The sequence below is a fragment of the Melanaphis sacchari genome, unplaced genomic scaffold, assembly GCF_002803265.2.
Source record: "Melanaphis sacchari strain LSU unplaced genomic scaffold, SCAv2.0 Contig4_pilon_pilon, whole genome shotgun sequence".
NCBI lineage: Eukaryota > Metazoa > Arthropoda > Insecta > Hemiptera > Aphididae > Melanaphis > Melanaphis sacchari.
Genome location: NW_020271335.1, coordinates 1,894,074 through 1,915,346, shown reverse-complemented (window position 1 = coordinate 1,915,346; position 21,273 = coordinate 1,894,074). Strand labels below are relative to the sequence as shown.

At 25.0% G+C, this 21,273-nt stretch overlaps 3 protein-coding genes across 5 annotated transcripts; 2 read left to right on the top strand and 1 right to left on the bottom strand.

Moving 5' to 3' along the window:
- The first annotated feature begins 470 nt into the window (after positions 1–470).
- LOC112599082 (circadian locomoter output cycles protein kaput-like) lies at positions 471–4,682 on the top strand. 2 transcript variants are annotated; one of them, XM_025345806.1, is made up of 14 exons: positions 471–876; positions 1,056–1,143; positions 1,230–1,378; positions 1,441–1,532; positions 1,594–1,683; positions 1,786–1,891; positions 1,966–2,140; positions 2,210–2,341; positions 2,407–2,513; positions 2,570–2,889; positions 3,580–3,732; positions 3,981–4,124; positions 4,192–4,338; positions 4,395–4,682. In XM_025345806.1, the coding sequence occupies exons 3-14, from the start codon at positions 1,300–1,302 to the stop codon at positions 4,524–4,526; spliced, it is 1,677 nt and encodes a 558-aa protein (XP_025201591.1). In that variant the 5' UTR covers positions 471–876; positions 1,056–1,143; positions 1,230–1,299; the 3' UTR covers positions 4,527–4,682. The 2 variants fall into 2 exon arrangements, with proteins under 2 accessions (XP_025201591.1, XP_025201590.1); XM_025345805.1 differs by having other exon boundaries at positions 836–876; positions 1,099–1,143.
- A 1,706-nt stretch (positions 4,683–6,388) lies between these two features.
- On the bottom strand, positions 6,389–10,784 carry LOC112599087 (syntaxin-17). The gene is made up of 5 exons (XM_025345817.1): positions 10,211–10,784; positions 9,954–10,149; positions 9,662–9,888; positions 8,420–8,636; positions 6,389–6,611 (listed from the first exon to the last, which is right to left on the bottom strand). The coding sequence occupies exons 1-5, from the start codon at positions 10,343–10,345 to the stop codon at positions 6,505–6,507; spliced, it is 882 nt and encodes a 293-aa protein (XP_025201602.1). The 5' UTR covers positions 10,346–10,784; the 3' UTR covers positions 6,389–6,504.
- Positions 10,785–11,036: 252 nt separating this feature from the next.
- LOC112599088 (mitochondrial ubiquitin ligase activator of NFKB 1-like) lies at positions 11,037–13,247 on the top strand. 2 transcript variants are annotated; one of them, XM_025345819.1, is made up of 4 exons: positions 11,037–11,096; positions 12,528–12,644; positions 12,801–12,947; positions 13,012–13,247. In XM_025345819.1, exons 2-4 carry the CDS (start codon positions 12,551–12,553, stop codon positions 13,197–13,199), a joined length of 429 nt encoding a protein of 142 aa, XP_025201604.1. In that variant the 5' UTR covers positions 11,037–11,096; positions 12,528–12,550; the 3' UTR covers positions 13,200–13,247. The 2 variants fall into 2 exon arrangements, with proteins under 2 accessions (XP_025201604.1, XP_025201605.1); XM_025345820.1 differs by lacking the exon at positions 11,037–11,096 and adding an exon at positions 11,522–11,713.
- Positions 13,248–21,273: the final 8,026 nt, after the last annotated feature.

Below are 21,273 nucleotides of genomic sequence, written 5' to 3'. Positions count from 1 at the left end.
CTTTAGAGTTATCAAAAAAAAAAATTCCTGTAAAACACATAAATGAGCAAACAAATTCATTTTTTTTTCAAAATTAAAATCGAATTTCTGGAAGTACCTTTATTTTTTTTTATTCCACTTATTAGTCCAAATGAACACAAAAACAACCCACTTTCAACAGCAAGAGATTTTCATCATACATACAAGCAAGTCGGCAGTCAGCAATATAAAAACTTGGAGCCATCTCTAACCGAAAATTAATGAATATAATAAAATCATTTTTTTTTTCTGGAATACAGCTAGTTGTATTATAAATTATAATTATCTAGACGATAATGGTTATGGCGTAGCACCAACTATTGCTGCTATAATTTTAAAATTTTTTACAAGTACCCTAAGAATGATGGTTCTCTTGGATGCACGATTGCCACTCTGCACTCTAACTAACTATGATCGAGAGAGCGTGATAACGGAAAGTGGTGATAAAACGACAACACGAAATTCTAATTTTCCAATTGGGCTGACTGCTAAGACACTGACAGCGCCACGGTGGACAAAAAGAAAAGTCTTCAAGGAGAAGGAGATAGTTTGATTAGCCATTAACTACGAACTACAACGCTCTCCTGTCATGCGCCATGCCGTCAGGCGCCAGCATCGAGCATACATAATAGTGCCGTACTGCCGTTTTCTGAAAACTAGTCTCGTTTACTCTGCCCAATATTGTTTATTTTGTGCACTTACCAATGGGCCCGATTATACACCGTGCTACATATAAAAATGTAAACTTTGTATACCTTGGCGCCGGAAGGTAAGAAGTAAAAAGTCCGTAATATACGTACCTAGACCGCACGTCACTATGTCCAACTACTTGAGAAGCGCTTCTACTAAGAAATCCGAGTAAGTCAATTTGTCTTGAATGGGTAGAGAACCTTGTAGAAAATATACCAAATACACGCATTTTATATTTAATTGTTTTTCATCTAATGTAAATGCGATGAGAGTTATTGACCAATTGTACATTGGTTGACCGACTGGTGTGTATGTAAACATCATTATATTTTATACTTATCGGGCAGGTGTAGTTTGTCGTTGATTGTGACTTTTTTCTTGTTTCAACAGTGACAAGTATGACGACGAACTGACAGATAGAGACGATACTAAAAGGTAGGTATCACTAATGTTTTGTGACCAATGTATATCTAGTACTGATCATTGATATCTTGTTTTGTTATGAAAACAATAATTATTAGAAAATCAAGAAATCTCAGTGAGAAAAAACGCAGGGATCAATTTAACAACTTAATCAATGAATTAAATTGCATGTTGTCCACAACCAATAGAAAAATGGATAAGTCCACTGTTCTGAGAACAACCATAAATTATTTACATAAACAAAAAGGTTTGTTTATCTACTTATTCTATCATAACATATAATAAATTGCATATCTTAATCATTTTTAGATATATTATTGAGTTCAAGAGTACATGAAATAGACAATGATTGGAAGCCAGAATTTCTATTGAATGAAGAATTTACACATATTATTTTAGAAGTAAATTTTGTTTCAAATTTTTTTTGTCTAAATTACATTTTGTGATTTAATTATTATTTAGGCTTTGGATGGATTCATTATAGTATTTACGTCACTAGGAAAAATTCTTCATGCTTCAGAAACTGTCACTGCTCTTCTTGGTTATCTTCCGGTATTATTTTTAATTACCTACCTTAAATCCTTATTGTTATACCTATTATGTATTTATGCTGTATAATATGTTTAAAGTTCTAATAAAATTATGTTTTTTTAGAAAACCATGGAAAATTTATCAATATTTAAAATAATTCACGAAGCAGATCATTCATTGTTACAAGATCGAATTGTAGAATCCAGACTTTCTAAGAACTATGATAATGGTAATTATTTATAAAATATATTTGTCAGTATTGTAAATATTAATTTTAAATATCGGCTTTTTATTTTGCTTTAGATCAAATTGTATTTTCTTGTCACTGTAAGAGACATGATCCGTTTAAAGATAAAGAGGAAAAAAATCAATATGAATTGGTGCAATTTTTTGGCTACTTTCAACCAAGTAGTGAAATATATCATGGTAACAATCTTAGGATTTCATCTCCATTTAACAGTGAAGAAGATGACTTAAAGTAAATCACACATTATTTGAAATATAAGTTATAATGTTCAAAAATATAAAATTTATTTTTAATGTATAGCCTAGTATTCGTTGGTATTGGCCGAATTATGACTCCACAGTTATTAAAAGAATTACCAGTAATGGAGGATATAAAAAGTGAATTCACCTCCAGACACAGTTTAGAATGGAAATTTTTATTCCTTGACCATAGGTGAAAAATGTTTTGACACAATTTCTTTCAATTATTAACTTAGTGTATTTTCATATTAATTTCAGAGGTCCATCAATTATTGGCTATATGCCATTTGAAGTATTAGGAACATCTGGTTATGAATATTATCATATTGATGACTTAGAAGATGTAATATTATCACATCAAGCTCGTAAGTAAACAACTCTAAATATTTTTAGTCAATATTATTAAATTTTTATTTTTTAGTTATGCTAAAAGGCGAAGGAACATCTTGTTATTATCGGTTTTTAACCAAAGGCCAGCAATGGATATGGTTACAATCAAGATATTATATTAGTTACCATCAATGGAACTCAAAACCTGAATTTATTGTTTGTCATCATCAAGTCATAAACTATTTTAATGTTATTAAAAAAGAAAGTGAGACTAATAATGGAAGAAAAAATAGTAATAAAAGATTATGGCATATTCCTTTAAATGAAATTGAACATCAATCATCAAATAGTGATTATGATCCATATTCAAAGAGACATTATGAACAACATAGTACAGACTCGCCAAAAATGGTTTGTTAGTTAAATAGTTATTGTATTATATTATAATATTTATATAGATTTGGTATTTAATTGAATAGTATCAACTTAATTATTTAGTAAATAGTGATAGCCAGAGTAGACTGCTTTGGGCTATAATAATCTTAAGTTATTTACTGGACTGTTCTAATTGATCAACTTACAATTTAAAATTCATAATATTTAAAATTACCTATCAAAATAATAATTACTGGTAACTATTAATATATTATTTTTAAACTTCAATAATATATTTATATATTCAATTTGCCAACACAGCAATTGCCTCAGTTAATTTTGTAATAAGATATAAATATTTTTAAATTATTCATCATTATACATGCATATTTAAATATTATAAAAAAACCAATGTTAGAAAATACATAATAATCTTGACTTTAAATTATATAATAGGTCTATTTACTCTTATACCAAAGCTAACAACAAGAAGTTTGTTATACAAATTTGCTATATTGCAAGTGATTCAAAGGAAATGGCCTCTTAAGGCATCAATTTATGTCTCAATAACTACAATTAAAACATTTTATTTTTTGAAACATCAACCTTGCCTCTTTATATACTTAAACATTTTAAAATACATTTTTAATTTAAAAAAATTTAGCTGTATGTTTTTTACCAAATAAATATATAATTAATTTTAATATATTTTTTTTTAATGTTTAGAAAATTAGATCAATTGAAGATATTCAAATTTCTAATTGTGAAGGCGAGTCATTGACATTAGCAGAAAACAAACACGACGTTTCAGAAACATTAAATAATTATTTAGAAAATGCCCAATCTTCAGTAAAATTACCTACTGGCTCAGTTTCCCCAGTAAGTATTTATTGTTAAGTATAAATATTTAATTACTTTAAATATATGTTTAATACTATATTAATACATATTTATAACACTAACAACTTAAAAGTTGTATAATTGTTTTTAAATTAAAATTTCATAACAGCTGTAATTTTTCAAACACTATTAATTTATAGAAAAATATAAATTAAAACTGATAATGCAATTTAAATTTATATTTTGTACTTCCTAATACATTAATATTAATTTAAAAATAAATAAAGTCGCAGGAAAATCTCATTCAAGATCAGTTACAACGTAAACAAGAGCAATTACAAAAAACTATAGTCAAACAACAGGAAGAATTAAAGAAAATAACTAAACAATTATTAATGGCCCGATGTGGAATTTTACCAACATTTATGGATGTATGTTATATAGGTTTATAATTCACATAAATTTAAAATTGTTCTAAAACTAAAAAACCATGTTTAGGATTCTTTACAAACATCCTCACAGACTTCTGAGCAAACAACTCAACCAGAGACCTCTGCTAATCAAATAATTTGTTCTGATGCTAGTGGAGAACTTTTTGAAACGCATCCATTAATTTCTTCTGATGTTTTATTATTGCACAAACGAGTAAAAAAATTTTACTTATTAATTATGCATTTTACTTATGTATTTTATTTTTAAAGAATGAACAAGTTATGCAAAATTCCTATTCATCAAGTATAACACAAAACATGGTCAATGAAGGAGGTGGACAATTGGATTATAGTTACAATAATCAATCTAATGATGTTCTGTTTGAACAAGGTTCTCCTTGAAAATAATAACTATTTCAAAAGTAGTTTAATTTCTCATGTATATTTCTTTATTGTTTTGTTGTTCATACATTTATCCAACGCTCAATGATTTTTTAGAATTATAGTATATAAATAATGAAGTGAGTGATAATTTTACTACAAATTACCAAATATGTATTAAAAAAAAAAAATAATTGTAAAAGGATTTTAATCATTTATCCATAAAAACTAAATAGCCATTAATCTTTTTAGTTTTTAATTATTTTTTACAATATTTGTAAACTATTTATTGAATGGAACATTGTGTTTAACTACAAGGTTAAGAAAAGAAAAAAATTGTAGAGGCCAGATTTATATTTGATGTTTCTAATTGTATATTATGAAAAATGTTGTAAATTCTGAATTATTGTGATCTCTTAATGGTTTTGACATATTAAATTAAAATAAGGACATCTAAAAATGTAATATTTTTCAATAACATTGAAAATACAATTTTTTTTATCCGTTTAGTGAAAACTTCAGGTATTTATTTTATCAACAAAAAACTAATAACTAAGTGATCCCTTATATTAATTTATACTATTAGAACTGTTTAATTGTATAAATATAAGTTTTGATCTAAATAATTATCATATTTAGAAAATTAAGAAGACTTAAACTTGCTACTAAATATTTAATTGTAAATATCATAAATTATTTGATCTAGTTTCTTCATACATATATTTTTAATTAAATGTAATTAGCTATATTTTTTGTATATATATTTATATTTAAGTTTTTCAATCATTTTAGTAGACTTAAATCGCGTTATTTGCAAAAAAATGTTCCTCTCTGTAGGTTCTGTTGTGGTTCCTTTGATCTTATACTTATAGTTATTATTACATGCACAAAGACTTAACTATTTTGACTCTTAAAGTTTTAAAAATGTGTATCTGTCAATTAAACACTGTTAGTCATAAGTGAAAATTACTTTTTTATGACTAACATTGGGTGCTATTGAATACTCATAAAGTGATAATTTTTTTTTGATTTATTATTTAGTAGTTAATTTTATAAATAATAATACATTCATTTATGTTTAACGTTTCATGAGACTTTTTAGTTTGTATTAGTAAAAATACATTATTATGATATTTAAAATACATATAAAATTTGACTTAAGCATAAAATAACTTGAGATTTTTAATTTAAAATGTATAGAATAATGTAGGATAAGTTTATTTGATTTGTGTGTAACATATTTATGTATACAATAAAAATCACTTGAAATAGCTGGATAGTTTTTTTGTTAGCCATATAAAAATGTGTGTGAATATAAGTATACAATTCTCATTGAGTTTTTTTAATAATTACTCATACAATCATTATAAAATATACTGTAATTGTTAAAACTCTAAATGCAATAAATAATTTTATAATTCAAATAACATTCATTTTTGTATTATATTAACTAATTGATCATAATTTTAAATTATCTCATGATTTGGGTCTATGCATATACATTTTTTATACATAATTACTTTTTTACAATATACTTTTTACTGAACTAATAAAAAAATTTAGTTATGTGATTTTTATTGTATATATAATATATGTAGTGATTTACAATGTGTCATTTATTATTTATTCTCGTGATACCTAATTTGTGTATTTTAGCTAGTAAATAATTTTAAATATTCTGTTTATTTCATACTCGCAATTTAATATTATTATTTTTTTTTTATATTTATGTGTTGTTTCTATTCAATTATATGTATCAATCAAAATTAGAAACAATAAATATATTCAATTTATTATAAGGAGAATGAATAATGGGTATTACCAACAATTATGTATCAACACTTGTATATAATTGAATTTATCTTTAGACAAATATAATTTTTAAAAAAATATAACATACATAGACTTATAAAAATATGAAGTAAATAAAATATAAAATCTGGATAATGTCAGTCATCCATTTTCATTAATTTTAATCTCAATTTGTCATTCAAATCACTCATTCAGTATGTGATTTTACTGTTTGATTAACTAAAACATCGGTTGTGTTTTTTGTTTCTTCTACAACGTTAGATTTATCCTTAAGTACTTTTCCACCAGTAAATCCTGTAAAATAAAATAAAAATAACTTTTGGTAATTAATTTGATGTAAAATGCTTGTATTTCAGAACTATGCTTTTATTGTATTGAGAAGTATTTCTTTTTACTTCATTTTAAGAAAATTCTTTCATATATTGTTTATTTAATATTCAGAATCAAAATTTTATTCAGAGTATTTCTGTACAAAATTTTGAGGAGAAATTTTTTATGATACCATTAATCTTATTTAAACTGAACATACTTATAAATCATATAACTCATAACTACTCATCTAAAATTTAATTTTTATTTTATATCTATATAAAACTAGAAGAATATTCAGTTTTGGAATATGGAATTAAAAATTTTTATCTAAGGGAACTTAAGAACAATAACCATCAAAAATAGTAAAAAATGGTATTAGTCTAACGTGAGATCTACCAGTAAGTTTATGGTCTGACATGCCATAAATGCCTAATAGTTTATAACAATTGCTTATCATTCTAATCTACAAAATCCAACAAATATAATGAACACATATTAGAAATAAAATGTTCATACTGAATATAACAAACTTCGTCAACTGTTCACATTTTGAATATTTAGGGATAAGCTAAAAAGGCTATTATCTCTTTAATATTACATACATTTATCAAGCTATACAGAAAATTATATTGAAAATTGTCTCGATAGATCGCACGTCATATCGAAATCCTAAGAGGATGCTACACAGGCATATTAAATTTAGCTTTGTTAGTTTAAAAATTAGAGTAAATCGACGTATAATAAAACTTGATGGTAAGAAGATTATATGTGGGTGTTCAACGATAGTTACATTTTTTAGCAAATTTTGCATATGTAAAATATAGTAAATTAAAAATGTTCATAACTTATTTAAGAAATTGAATTATCGTAAAAACCCACATACAAACACAGAAAATGTTCTTACCATTAAGTTTTATTAAAAGTCAATTTACTTGAATTTTTAAACTAATTTAGCTAAACCTAATCTGCTGAGTGTAAATTTTCTATGTTACGCACTTGTAAGACAGAGACAACAAATGTCTGTGTAGTATTCACTTAAAATGTAGATCCCCAACAACCAGTAAAAAACAAATAGTTTTTGAAATAATGAGTGTTCTCTAATGAAAAATCCACCTGGTATTTACATAAATATTAAAATATTACCATCATTCAATGTAATGTTTATTAATTATAACAATATATTACAGCTAATAAATTATTAGATACTAAATACAAGGTCAGGCACTAAAACAGCTGATTTTCTAGTAACAATAATTATGAAATTAGAGAATGAATTAATTATAATTATAATAATTCATATATTAAAATAAAGTAATTATAAAACATGCCAATTAATTAAAACTAAAATTATTTTTCTCAAGACGATTAACATCTATTCTATCCTCATCACATTGGATCAGACCTTTAAAGTTAAATATGAACAACTATCATTTTTATAACAATAATTTATTGCAAAAACGTGTTTACTAAATAGTGTATTGTTTTTGTTAATATTTAGTGAAAATCTTATCTTACTTAAATCAATATCGATAAAATCTATATAAAAAAGCTGGTCATTTTATTCACTGCCCCATCCTATATGATAAACAAAATATTAAATTATAAACATAACCCTATTATAAACCTGAAACTTTCAATAAGCTATTATTTAGAAAATACTATTTAAAAATATTAAAAAATCAAATGTATTGAAGATAAATATTCATTAATTTGAGAAAAATTGAATTTAACTTAAATAAATAAAATTATTAACTATGAATTTAAATTAAACTTAAAGTTATAAATATTACCTAATACAAAGCAAGTAACAGTGGCAAATACTCCAACTTTAGCACCAGCCAAACATCCTAATGGACCTCCAACACAAGACCCAACCACTGCTCCAATAAGTGGATAAGACATTTTCTTCAATTTTGCTGCTTTACGTAATGACTGTTCAGCTTGAATTACGTTTTCTTGTGTAGTCTCAACATGAGCTTCAACTTTTTCAACATCTTCTTTTTGATCCTGAAATTTAATTTAAAAAAATTACAATACAAAATAAAACTAATTGATAATTGGACATTTTTTATATATTAATATTAAAAAGAGTGCTAACATTTTCAAAAAATTAAAAATTAAATTAGAAATTATTCAATTGAACTAGAAAAAAATTTCTGTAAAATATATAGATACACATAAACTTTTGTAAGTTTTTAAATATAAATTTTACTTCTTATTTTAGGGACTTCACCATTAAAATTTCTAGTAGGAAAAGAAAAAATTATAGATAGATTGACAGGATACAAAAATTGGGAGTTAGATATTTGTTATATTTCACTCACTTCAACGAATGATAGTGATGTTTCATAATTATAAATTTAAAAGCAATAATTAATATAACAAAACATGAAAAAACTCATACTTGCTGAAATTTCTGCAACGTGTTTCAAGTTTATTTTCTTTACATTTAAGAAATTAACAAATATATAAAAAAATGTCTCTTCAAAGTAGCAACTAAACTCAATCACTAATTAATAGACATAAATATAATTTTGAAATTTTTTAACTTCCTAAAAAAGAGTGCAAAAAAGAAATGTAAAACGAATTAATTCCAAAACTTTTTCAAAATATTTAATATCTAAAAAAAAATTACTCTTTTTCTAAAATCTTTCAAAAAGTAGTATACATGCACCCAATAGAAAATAAAAATAAAATTAAATTAAAGTAATTTGTTTTTAATTATCGCTATTAATTAATATTTACATTTTATTTTATTTTGAAAACTGATAATTTTTTTTTTATATATCTATACCTATAATAATTTATATAGATTATATATTTTTACATTATATTTCCTAGTAAAATCTAAACAGATGTATTTTTTATTTGATAAATTTTTATAATTATATAGTTGAAAGTTATGTAATTATAAAAGAAGAAAGAACTATTGAGAAAAAATATATTAATAGCAAACCTGACACATAAATAAATAATATTTTTATAATTACTAGGTATAACAGATGAAAGGTAAGTTTAACTTTAATACATACATTTACTAATTTACTGAGATCACGAAATAGGTCTTGAATGCCTTGTATGTCTTTTTCAACATTTTTAACATCAGATTCAATAGCCAACATATTTTTCTGTTTTTGTTTTTCTTCTTCAATAGATATTAAAAACATACGTTTTTGGTTTTCTGCTTCTAATTGTTCTGTGTTGTCTTTAGACATATCTTCAAGCGCAGCATTAGATCTGTATTCATTTAAATCTTCATCTATTTAAATGAAAAAAAAAAGATTTACAATAGGTAATTTTTGAAAAAAAAAAATAAAAAATTACTTTTAAACATATCAATTGCTTCCAATATCAATTGTCTGCTTGGATTCATTTTATTATCAAATGTTTGTAGATCGACATCAGCAACTTGATTTCTTAAGGTTTCCATTTCTCTTAGCAATGCTCTGGCGCGTTTGATGGATTGTGAAGCTTTCATTTGTAATTGACGCATGCTGCTACGATTTTCTAAACGTCTTTGCTGTATGCAAAAAATTATATAACAGAACAATAAAAATAATCACTATAACCTATAGACAAACCTTGGAAAGATTGGATTTTAAGGTTTTCAATGTCTCCACTTGGTAAGGAATTGCATTTTCGACAAAGTTTTTGATAGGTAGATCTAAATGACGAATCCTTTGTTTTGTTGTCCACAAGCTCGAACTTTCGGCCATGATTATTCTTCAGAATCACAGCCCGATTGTATTAATTTATTCGAGATATAATTATACTCATATGATTTGCAATTTACAGTACGAGCATTATTCGACCAAAAAAGAAATGTCACTAAACCGTAAGCATAAAATAAAATACTGTATACCAGCAATTTGTTTGTAAACTTAATATCAACTTTTAAACAATAAATGTTATAATGTGACCAGTGTTAGAGTTAATGGTATTGAGAAATTAACTATAAAACTCAACTTGTGAGTTAAAACAACGTAAATAATATGCAAACGCGAGTAACGATTGACGAAGTGACGACTGCCTAGTGTATTAGTGTCTAGAGCTCTGTCTCTAATGTAGACAATGTAGTAATGTCTCTGTTCTCTAACTAGTCTAACTATAATAGTAACTATATCGTGGATATCGAATAACTGGAAAATACACAAAGAATTAAGAAATGATAAGAGCAATATGTTTTCATGGTTATCAAACATTATAATCACTTGTCTTGTTTACGAATTATTTATTTTTCGGTTTACCACAGTAAATACTAACTAGTAAATAGTTAATACTAAATTCTTACTCCTGCGTGTTTGCCAATTGATGATCTTACTTTTTCAAGTTAGCAAACTTTTTTCACGCTCTCAAGTTTCAATAACAATAGTAGTCAATTAATGTCAATTTTTGTTTATTTTATAGTTAGTAATATTACTTAACTTATTATTTTAGAAGTTGCCTACATTGACAATATTTATACCGGTAATGTATACACCATAGTAAATGAACTATTACGTAGTACCTAATGATTTAGTTAAAATGAAACTTAATATTAAAATACATACAGTGGCGGATTAACCTTCTCGGTGCCCTGAGGCTCACTCAGTGTTTACATCCCGTTTTTTTAATATTATCCAAAGATCATTAAATGGGCTAACATCGTAGAGTGATAAGTGATTGGATATAGCTGTTCCTGGAGTGAGAAATGGTTCAAAGATATTATGGTTGAATAATTATTGATTTACAAATATTGTATTACATACAATCTCACTAGTTACAATCTATAAAATGATAACATAAAAAGTATGAATAATTTAATATAGTTCTTTTTGAGCTTTTAATAGGAAAAAATCATTTATCTTATTTTTTTTTCATTTTTTTTTTTTTTTTTTGAGAGTAAAAATAATGTAACATAAAAAATTTGCCACTCTAGGCTTAAGTCTTACAAGCCCAGTGGGTAATCCATCACTGAATACGTAAAACTATTAAGTTTGATTGTCAAAAATTAATTGAATCTTGCCTCATAATAAATAATATATTATACTTTATTTTATAATTATAATAGTTATATAAACTACCTTCTTATGGACCAATATAAGGTATTATATTGATATTTTTAAGAATAAGTGCTGTTATGTATAATTATCGCTTAAGACCAATTGTTGATAGATTGGGAACCACAATGTTAATGTTGAATAGAATATTTTAAACATTTTTAATGATCTGAAAAGAATATTAAATAATTAGTATTTAGTATGTCAATCTAGTACAATCAAATCGCAGAACTTATTTCCAAGAAAATGATAGCTTAGTTTATTATACCAACATTTTTGTTAAACCAAGAATTGACTAATATGGAAAATTGTGATTTATCTTTATATCACAATTAATTGTCTTTTGTTTATGAATTCTAGAATTAAAATTTAATTTAAGGTGTATTAGAGACATTTTTTTACTGCATCATCTTTATGCCAACTAGAATATAGAACTGTAGTTTACATTAGATGCTTGGAATCAAGGAATCCGTAAGTTTTGATGACATTTTATCCACATGTGTTATTTCCTAACACATAAAATAGTAAATCTCAAGTTCAAAATAATTCATTTTATACTATTATTTTTAATATTAGACTTATTAAAGTTAATAAACTTATTATCAAATATAAAAATGAAAGTATTATATAAAGCTCTGTGTAGGCTTTTTAATATTTTATTTAAATCAAATTATAAGTATTTTAAAATATTCAATTAAAAATCATTGTTGAATAATATAATATTTATTTTTGCTAGTAGTTCATTTCCATGTTTAAATGATAAAAGTGGATGTTATTTAGTGGATTACATTTTTCTATACACTTTTAATGGACAATGTATAATTTACTGATGAATTATCTCATATACTTATGATTACAGTATTGGTTTAATCTCATATTAAAATGCCACCAAATTCTATTGCAAAAACATCCCTTATTGTTGGAGGATTAACATTTCTGGGTTTTATGGCTGGAGGAAGACTTGGTTCTATGTTTGGTAAGATTCATTAATTTTACACAATAGATTTATTTACTGTATTTCTATACAAAAAAAGCAAAATCTTAAATCAGTATTTTGTACATGCATTAATTTATAAGTACATGAATATAATATTTCAAGTATTTAAGCTACTTTAAACATTATGTTTTTTAGGAGCAGTTATTGGGACAGTTGTTTGTTCAATGTTAAATACAGAAGAACCAATAAGAATCCAAGAACCTCGTGCAGAAATTTCTCGTGTTACACCTTATGATCGTCCAAACAATAAAAATCGAAAACATAAAGCCAATAAGTCTAAAAGTACAAAATTATATATAAATGTATCATTATTTTTCTTATAAATAAAATATTGTTTTGTTTATAGATGAAGTGTATGAACCATCCAAATGTTCAATATGTCTTGAACCATTTAAGCCTTCAATTGTATTAATGCCATGTTCTCACATGTGTTTTTGTGATGAATGTTTTGAAAATGCAAAAAATAAAAATGTTTCTACTTGTCCAATTTGCAGAAACAATATTGAAAATATTATGTATGTTTATCCTTCATAAGGAATATTCTAACCAATGAAATTTATTAGGTAATATTTAATTTAAAAAAATCGGTTTTCATTTTTGATGAAACTTATTTTTTTAAATAATTGTTGTATTTATCTAACAAATGTAATATACTTAATACTTTTTATTTTATATAATTTGAACATTTGATAAGCACTTTAAATTGTGTTAAAAAAAAAATAAATAAATAATAAAAACTAAAATAGTAATAAATAATAAGCGAAGTAAAATTGTATTGTAATTAATTTTGTAATATTAATGTATTTGTATATGTTGTAAATTAAATAAAACCAATAGTTCTACATTTTTTAACTATCAATATTTGAGATATAAATAAATAAAGTAAATTAACTGACTGATGAACAAAAATACCTATGAGATATATAATTATAGTAATTATTATACCTTTCATACACCTAGTACAAAAATAGATTTAAAATAACTTAATGATCTTTAACTTTTTTGGTAACTAGATATTTTAAATAATTAAGGGATTTTGAATAAATACTAAAAATACAAAATATCTTTAACATGACGTATAAGCCACTGAAGCAAGTTCTTCAAGACATTAACTGTAATTCTAGTTATCTATGGAAGGGTGTACATAATGGATGCTTATTGTTTAAAGTCTAAGTGCGTTAAGCCATAGTATGTAATTAAATGTGTTTAGAATGAAGAATTCAGCTATTGTAGTCATCACAAATGACACAAATCCTTATAAGAAAATCATTAAAATTAAAAATAAATATTCATGTACTATCAAAAATTCATAAGCATAATTTTGAAAGTAAACAATACACTTAGTATAATTAGTAACATTAGATTTTACACACTGTAATTCAAGTATAGTTATATGTTTATAAGGGAAACATAAATACTGAAATGACACATTACAATCTCAGGTGTAGCAGTTCATATTATAGCTATAGTATTATTATTACAGTTCTTGAATCAGTCCAGATACACAACCCATGACTACTGTACGTTAATAGATTATAATAATATTATTAATTTTCACTTTATTAATTTATTTCATTCAACAAATAAAATTAAAAATAATAACAGATAAAGTACACCAATATTCAAGTGCCACAACTACTAAGGATACCAATAGGACCCCTAAAAGGAAAAGATAAGTTGGAACTACTTAGTACTCTCGGCCGAACAATTTAATTTTAAATAAAATATTTTATTATTTACAATGTATATTTTAGTTGCTCTTCTATAGCATATTAGATTAAATTCTTAACATATTAACAAATATTTAAATTTTAGCATTTCACAATGTTGTTCAATGATGTTTTTTTTTTTTTTTTCTTGAGCATTAGAGAAAAAATTAACCAAAAGATGGTGACTAGATAATTGCATGTATGCTGTATTTCTGTATACACTGCAAACAAAAACGAACATGACTTTATTATTACATCAAAACATAATTGCTGATAATAATTTTTACCTATCGTAATATATAATTTTAACTTGTGGCATGTATTTACACAGAGTACATTTAGATTAATAAAAAAAAAATTTTGCAAATCTGTTTAGTAGAATTTAAGATAAACATTTCAATAGAAATTTTTTCACTTTAAAATAATGTGTATATAATTAATATTTGATACTCTGTCTATCATGTTTATGAAAAATATGTAATATTTTTGAAACTTAATTCTGACATTTTTAAATCAATCAATAGCTATTATCTTTAGTGGTTTGCAAGTTATGGATAAGCCCGGATTAATAGGGAAGAGAAAGCACAATTACAGATCCCGTTAATTTTAGAAGCCCATCTCTAACCAGAAAATATTTATTTCGTGCTTACATAAATTATAAAAGAAAAATGAAATGTTGTTAATTGAATATAATAAAAAATTATTAAATATAATAACTTAACATTCATATTAAGTAGGTATTAATTTGTTATTTGAATATTTGATAATAATTTGATACAGTTTGTAAATTAAGATAGGAATTTTGAACTTATTGTGAATTTAAGACATAAAGTATTATAATTTAACGAAAGTGATGTATTTAATTTATTAAAATAGTTTTACAAAAAGTTATTACAAGATGTATTCCCTAACATTTTAAATATCTTAAAAGTTAAATTATAATTTACTATCTCAATTACCATTTGTTTGAAAGAACATTTTATAATTTGACAATTGATAGGTACATATAAAAAATAAATATAGAACAAGTCAAACTTATGAAATTTAAACATCATGAATAATTTTATACTTAGAAAATTATACTTAGCAATCAATTGATTTTAATTAAATTTTCTAACAATTTTCTAAACAGAAAATAAAAAAAAAATTGTAGTATTGATTTTTTTCGATTTCAAACATTATTTTAGGTGGAAAAAAAATTTAAAAAAAAATGAAATATAGGTACCCGCCCCGCCAAACGATATGAGTTAAGTATGCTTATTTATTGAATAGGTTACTATAATGGATGTGTTAAATTTGAATTCAATGATCATCATTGCATGTAAAAACGATTCTGAACGAAAGGCCGCAATCTATCAACCTATTATTATAAATATATATTGCTATATTAAAACTATGATAATTTATTTTACTATTTACAGTAATTTACTGTGTTAACTATAAATAGATTAATAGCATTAAATTAATCTACATTTTTTGAAAATATCAATATATACCTATAAAAGATCCTTATCCTTGTATATTATTATATAAGAATAAGTCTCTTTTATGTACCAAGTTTCTGACGTCATTATTGAATAATTTTTCGATTTTTTTTTGTTTCATTAAGTTGTTAAACTATTTAAATTATAATATATATTAAATAAATAATTGTGTATTGGCTCAAAACTAAGCACTGGCGAAGTCGATAACTCAGTTATATACTATAAACATTTTTTTGGTTTAATTAATAAAATGCATTGAAATAAATATTACACGCTTACAAGATACCAGAAAAAAATAACCACAACAATGGTGTACCTGAATTGCCTATCCAATACGCCCTATAACCATAATTGTATACACATAATATTTATAATTTAATGCCTACAAAGTACAAACAATATGATCAATAGGTTAATAGGTACCTAGTCACCACTGTATCAATAATTATTATACCAGAATCATTAACTAAATGGAAATATTTATATTATTTTATCTAGGTATCTTAAATTATTTAGAGTCTGGACTTTACATGAGGTGCGATCACATGTGTCTTTCAACATTACACATGTGCGCCGTTCCGCTCCTACTTTTAAAATCGCGGTTAGCGACAACGACTCGCGTAATGTTATGGACGGCAGGAGGGTCATCCACAGTACTAAACATACTATACAATATAATAAATGTTCATATAATAATATGGCAGACACATTGCGCCAGACACGTATATTATACACAAAAAGAATATATATAACAATAATAATTAGGCACCCAGGGACTTAATAATAATAATATAGTTACAAAAAAAACATATGATTTGTTTTACTTCGAATTTAAATATAATAATAAAATAAGACCCGATCGGCATTCAGGCGTCAGAAAAACCTCGTTATGCTAAAAACCGGATATCAGACTGATAGGAAAAACAGTATGAGTAAAACAAAATGATGTTTTGATCATTGTAAAATCAAAAACTTGAAGGTTTATTTAAATTCTGAAGTATTCCCCTACGAAGATTTTCAAAGCGACTTAACTAAGAACAAGAAGACCACATTATATACCGCGCATATACCGAGTTCCAGAAATCCTACTAGGGTCGTGATAATGTTACTCCTCTATTGACTTGATCGGATTTCAAAAAACTATCACCGATTATAATTGTGGATATGAACAGACAGAACGATAATGTAAAAACGTCGACTGTTGATCTAAGGACTGAGATTGAGACCGAAGAAGAGCGTTTCAGCCTCCACTACGGCATATTGCTTAATATTATATGATCAAATTATAACTTATAATCCATTGAATGGCGAAGTAAGAATAATGTTAATATTAATTATGAAACTTAAAATTATTTCAATGAATAAACAATAATTGTTATACATATCATGTCTTTATTTCACATAAGTTATTAATACAACTGTGTATAGAAGAAAATACAATAGTTATATGACTCGGATTCGTGGGGATGGGTAAGACCTAGCACATACATAATAGACACGAATGAGAAAGACAAGGTCACTCACGTAAGACCTAGTAGACATGCGATAAGCAAATATGGGGAATGGGGTGGACACCACACAATATGATGGGTGGGAAAGGAGGGCACGGACGAGCACATGAGTGATAGACATGGATGGGACGTGTGGGTAGATGGACATAAAATAAAAGGAGACAGAAAGCAAACAATCGTGAAGGTGATATGTTATCTATATCACGTTTTCCGATGACGTGTTGTGGGGGACATCATTTGTTAACTTATATTTTCGCACTCTCACAGTCCCATCCATTTCAATTTTTTCCAGCACCAATATTTAGTGCTCCATTCTTGCTCAATCACCACCCCTGCAAAAATTAAAAAATACTGAGTAAGGCAAGGGAATTTTTTGTGCAATTTTAAAATTTTGTTAACTGTTGATCTCTGAGACAATTTTGGGCGTTGGAGTTAATTGACCCTGACAAAATTAAATGAAAAATTGGTTTAGATTGGTTATATACTTGAATTAAGAAAGATCTTAAATATTCTGCATAGTTTAATTTCAATGTAATTTGGTTATTAATTAATTTCCGTTCTGATTTCATAAATCCCAGTCACACCTAGTGAAAAAAATAAAGCTATTCAATCAAGTTATTGTGAAGGAGTAGGAAACAAAATTTATGATAAAATGTATAATTCATGAAAAAGGATATAAAAATTCTTTTTAAGACAACTTGTTTATTAAAATGAAATTTTAAATTGTATAAATTAAAATTCAACTGGAATTTTTTAAGCTCTTCATTTGAACAATTTATTTTTTTCAAATCGTCGATTAACCCTCAATTTCTATTGCCACGTTTGTAGTATGCAGTAAAATGTCCAATTGAATTGCGAAGTCTGCTCAAACCTTTATAAAAACAAACACAACACTATTCTCACCAACACCATCGGTTCTTTTTCCGCCTTTTTATATCCATCTATTCTATTATAGTTTTTTAGGTATTTTCGTTATTGTATTCGGTAATTTAAACCTTATGACTTATAAGTCATGACAAATAATTTTATTATATATTTTGTAATATAAATAAAATGTTTTGTGTACACAAAAAAAAATTTGTTTTTCATGTGATCATTTATTATTCATACTGCATGTATCTAGATGTATTTATTGTTCGAGTTGAAATGGTTCATACCCAACAAAAAACCTTAAGATCTACCGCTCTACTGTACAATGAGTTTCGAATGTAATACCGCGAGTAGTTACTCGATATTACTCGAGATTAATGGATGTTTTGAAATATGAATTCGAGCTGGATTTTTATATTAAACTAGAGTAGTATTTTTCGTAATTTATTATACGTGTTATCTTGTGAAACTCTCTGTAAGTGAATACCCAAGGTCGGAGACAGAATACGAATAAACTTCTAGTAAAAAAGTCTAGTAATCAAAAGTTTAGTCTCGTGACGAAACGGGTGAAACCGACGTTTGTACCACTCACTGACTTGGTAGTTTTATACTATGGCGTTATCATTTTTAACGCATTTAAGTTTACAAAAGCCGAATTTGAGTACTTAACAGTCGGTCATTACCGATGTAATACACCTTGTTCCATCGCTTTTTTTGTATGTAAAATAAATAGATACATTCCAAAAATAGCAATTGAGTGTTTAGCTCAGTGATGTATTTAAAGGGAGGGCCCTAGCACCCCCCCCCCATCAGACCTCTTCGGCAGTCTTTTTACTTACTTAAATATTTAAAATTGTAATAATAATAATTATTATTATAAGCAATTTTGCTTCTAAAATGAAGTGTAGATTAGATTTTGTAATAAGAAGTTATTTTATATTTAATAAATATTCTACTTCTCAATGTGATACGTAAATTCAACGCAATATTAAGCATTAGAGTTAAATGTATTCTTTGAAATTCACAATTTGCTTTATGTAATTGTAAATAAACACAATGCAGTTGTAGCATCCTCTTGGCTAACATATTACTTAATATTTTTCAAGATCCTAGAAGAAATCTGCAGTTAGGTATTAACATTAAATGTATGTTATTAAAATACTATGTAGTATATTAAATGAATAATTAATATTAACTGAACATAATTTTTTTGATACAATTTATTTCTAATTCTCAAGTGTCAAGTATGCAAAATTATTACAATAATTCACAGTTTGTTTTTTAAATAATTATATACACAACAAAATATCATTTTAAGCACAATAATAATTTACATATACACACTTAAACTAAACAATTATACAAATAAAGTAACTTTAAAATAAATTAAAAAAAAATATATGTATATATATATAAATATATAATTAATGGCAAAATGAAAAATGTTTATCTATAATATAGATTTTTGCCCAAATTCTATAGATTTGTGCTTTTGAGATCTTATACAAGACACGTAGAAAAAAACCATACGTGCATATTATAAAATACTACTCGTTTAGTGAGTTACATTAGTTTATACTTAAGTACACTTGACTAAAGTGAATAAATATTTAAAAATTTATTTAAGGTTTTAAATTACCCTGTGAAAAATTTTTCGTTTAAATAACATAAACGAAAGTACATTACAAATTTTAATATAACGGCAATACATTTGGCAAAAATATAATATTTTGCACAAGAGGAAAACTACAATTTATTTTTTTTAAATTATAAATGCTTTTGGTAACTAAACAATTGGGAAATGCATGTTAGAAAAATATTTTGGCCTACAGTTAATGTTGATTGTTGGTATTAATGAGATACACTTTCAAAATAGCTCATTGATATTGAATTTAGGGTAAAAATTAACTATTAATTTAAGGTCTTGCATTAAATTTTTAAAAACTAGATGGTCCAAAATATTTTTCTAGTTTTAATTTTAATTGGCCAATGACAATTTTAAAATTGAAACTAATGCCAATAAATGTAAAGTACATTTAATCTAAAACTAAAGCGAGGATAGTTGCCAGAAGAAATAAATCATAAAAATTAAATAAATAAAAAAAAAAGAAAATTAACAGGGATTATGTTTACAATTATAAAATAGGTACCAAATTAGGTATCAAGTAAATTTCTGTATTTAAGTCAATTAAGTGATGCTTTAAAATAATATAACTTGTAATATTTCAAATATGTGACTTGTGCAAAAAAAAAAGTAGTAAGGATGGGCTGAAAATATAAAATATTTTGAGTTATTTACCTGAATTGCATAATTATAAGTTTTAATAAAAGTTATGTTAACCAAATTAATATTAATAATGGCTCTTTTCTTATTTATATAACAAATTTAATTCAGAGTAACTATGAGCAATTTCAAAATCTAATTTTAAAAATTTGAATGAAATGTTTAACATTGTTATAATAACAGTATTTTCCATATTATTTCATATGATAAATATCTTCAATGTAATAATATCATTTTAAAATAAATATACTATATTAAATCCTTATGAATTTTATAAATTATTATTTTTATTGCAAATTTAATATAAATTGGGAATTTCATTATACTATCATTTAAAGAATACCCTAAAACTTTTTCAACATATTATTTTATATCTTTAAAACTGGATAGATTATATTAAACAACTTCTAATTATTTTTTTTTAAAAAATTATAGAAAATTTGACTTATAAAATTTAATTCTATGGTGGGATACCAAATTATACCTCGTACATTTAGTCAATTTAAAAGCTGATTATTTTTTTTAATTACCTCAACAAGTGGAAGAATGAAAGACAAATTTACTTTTAGTTTCACAAAGTTTTATGAAAATCAATAAACATATTAATAAAAGTCTTATTTTGTTTATTCACTATAAAGTGGTTAACTTATGCTATACTTGGATTTTCTCTACTCTAAGTCAATTTCAGTAGTAGTGATTAGTAAACTTGATATATTTTTTTTATTATAAGCCACTATAGAAGATTATTTT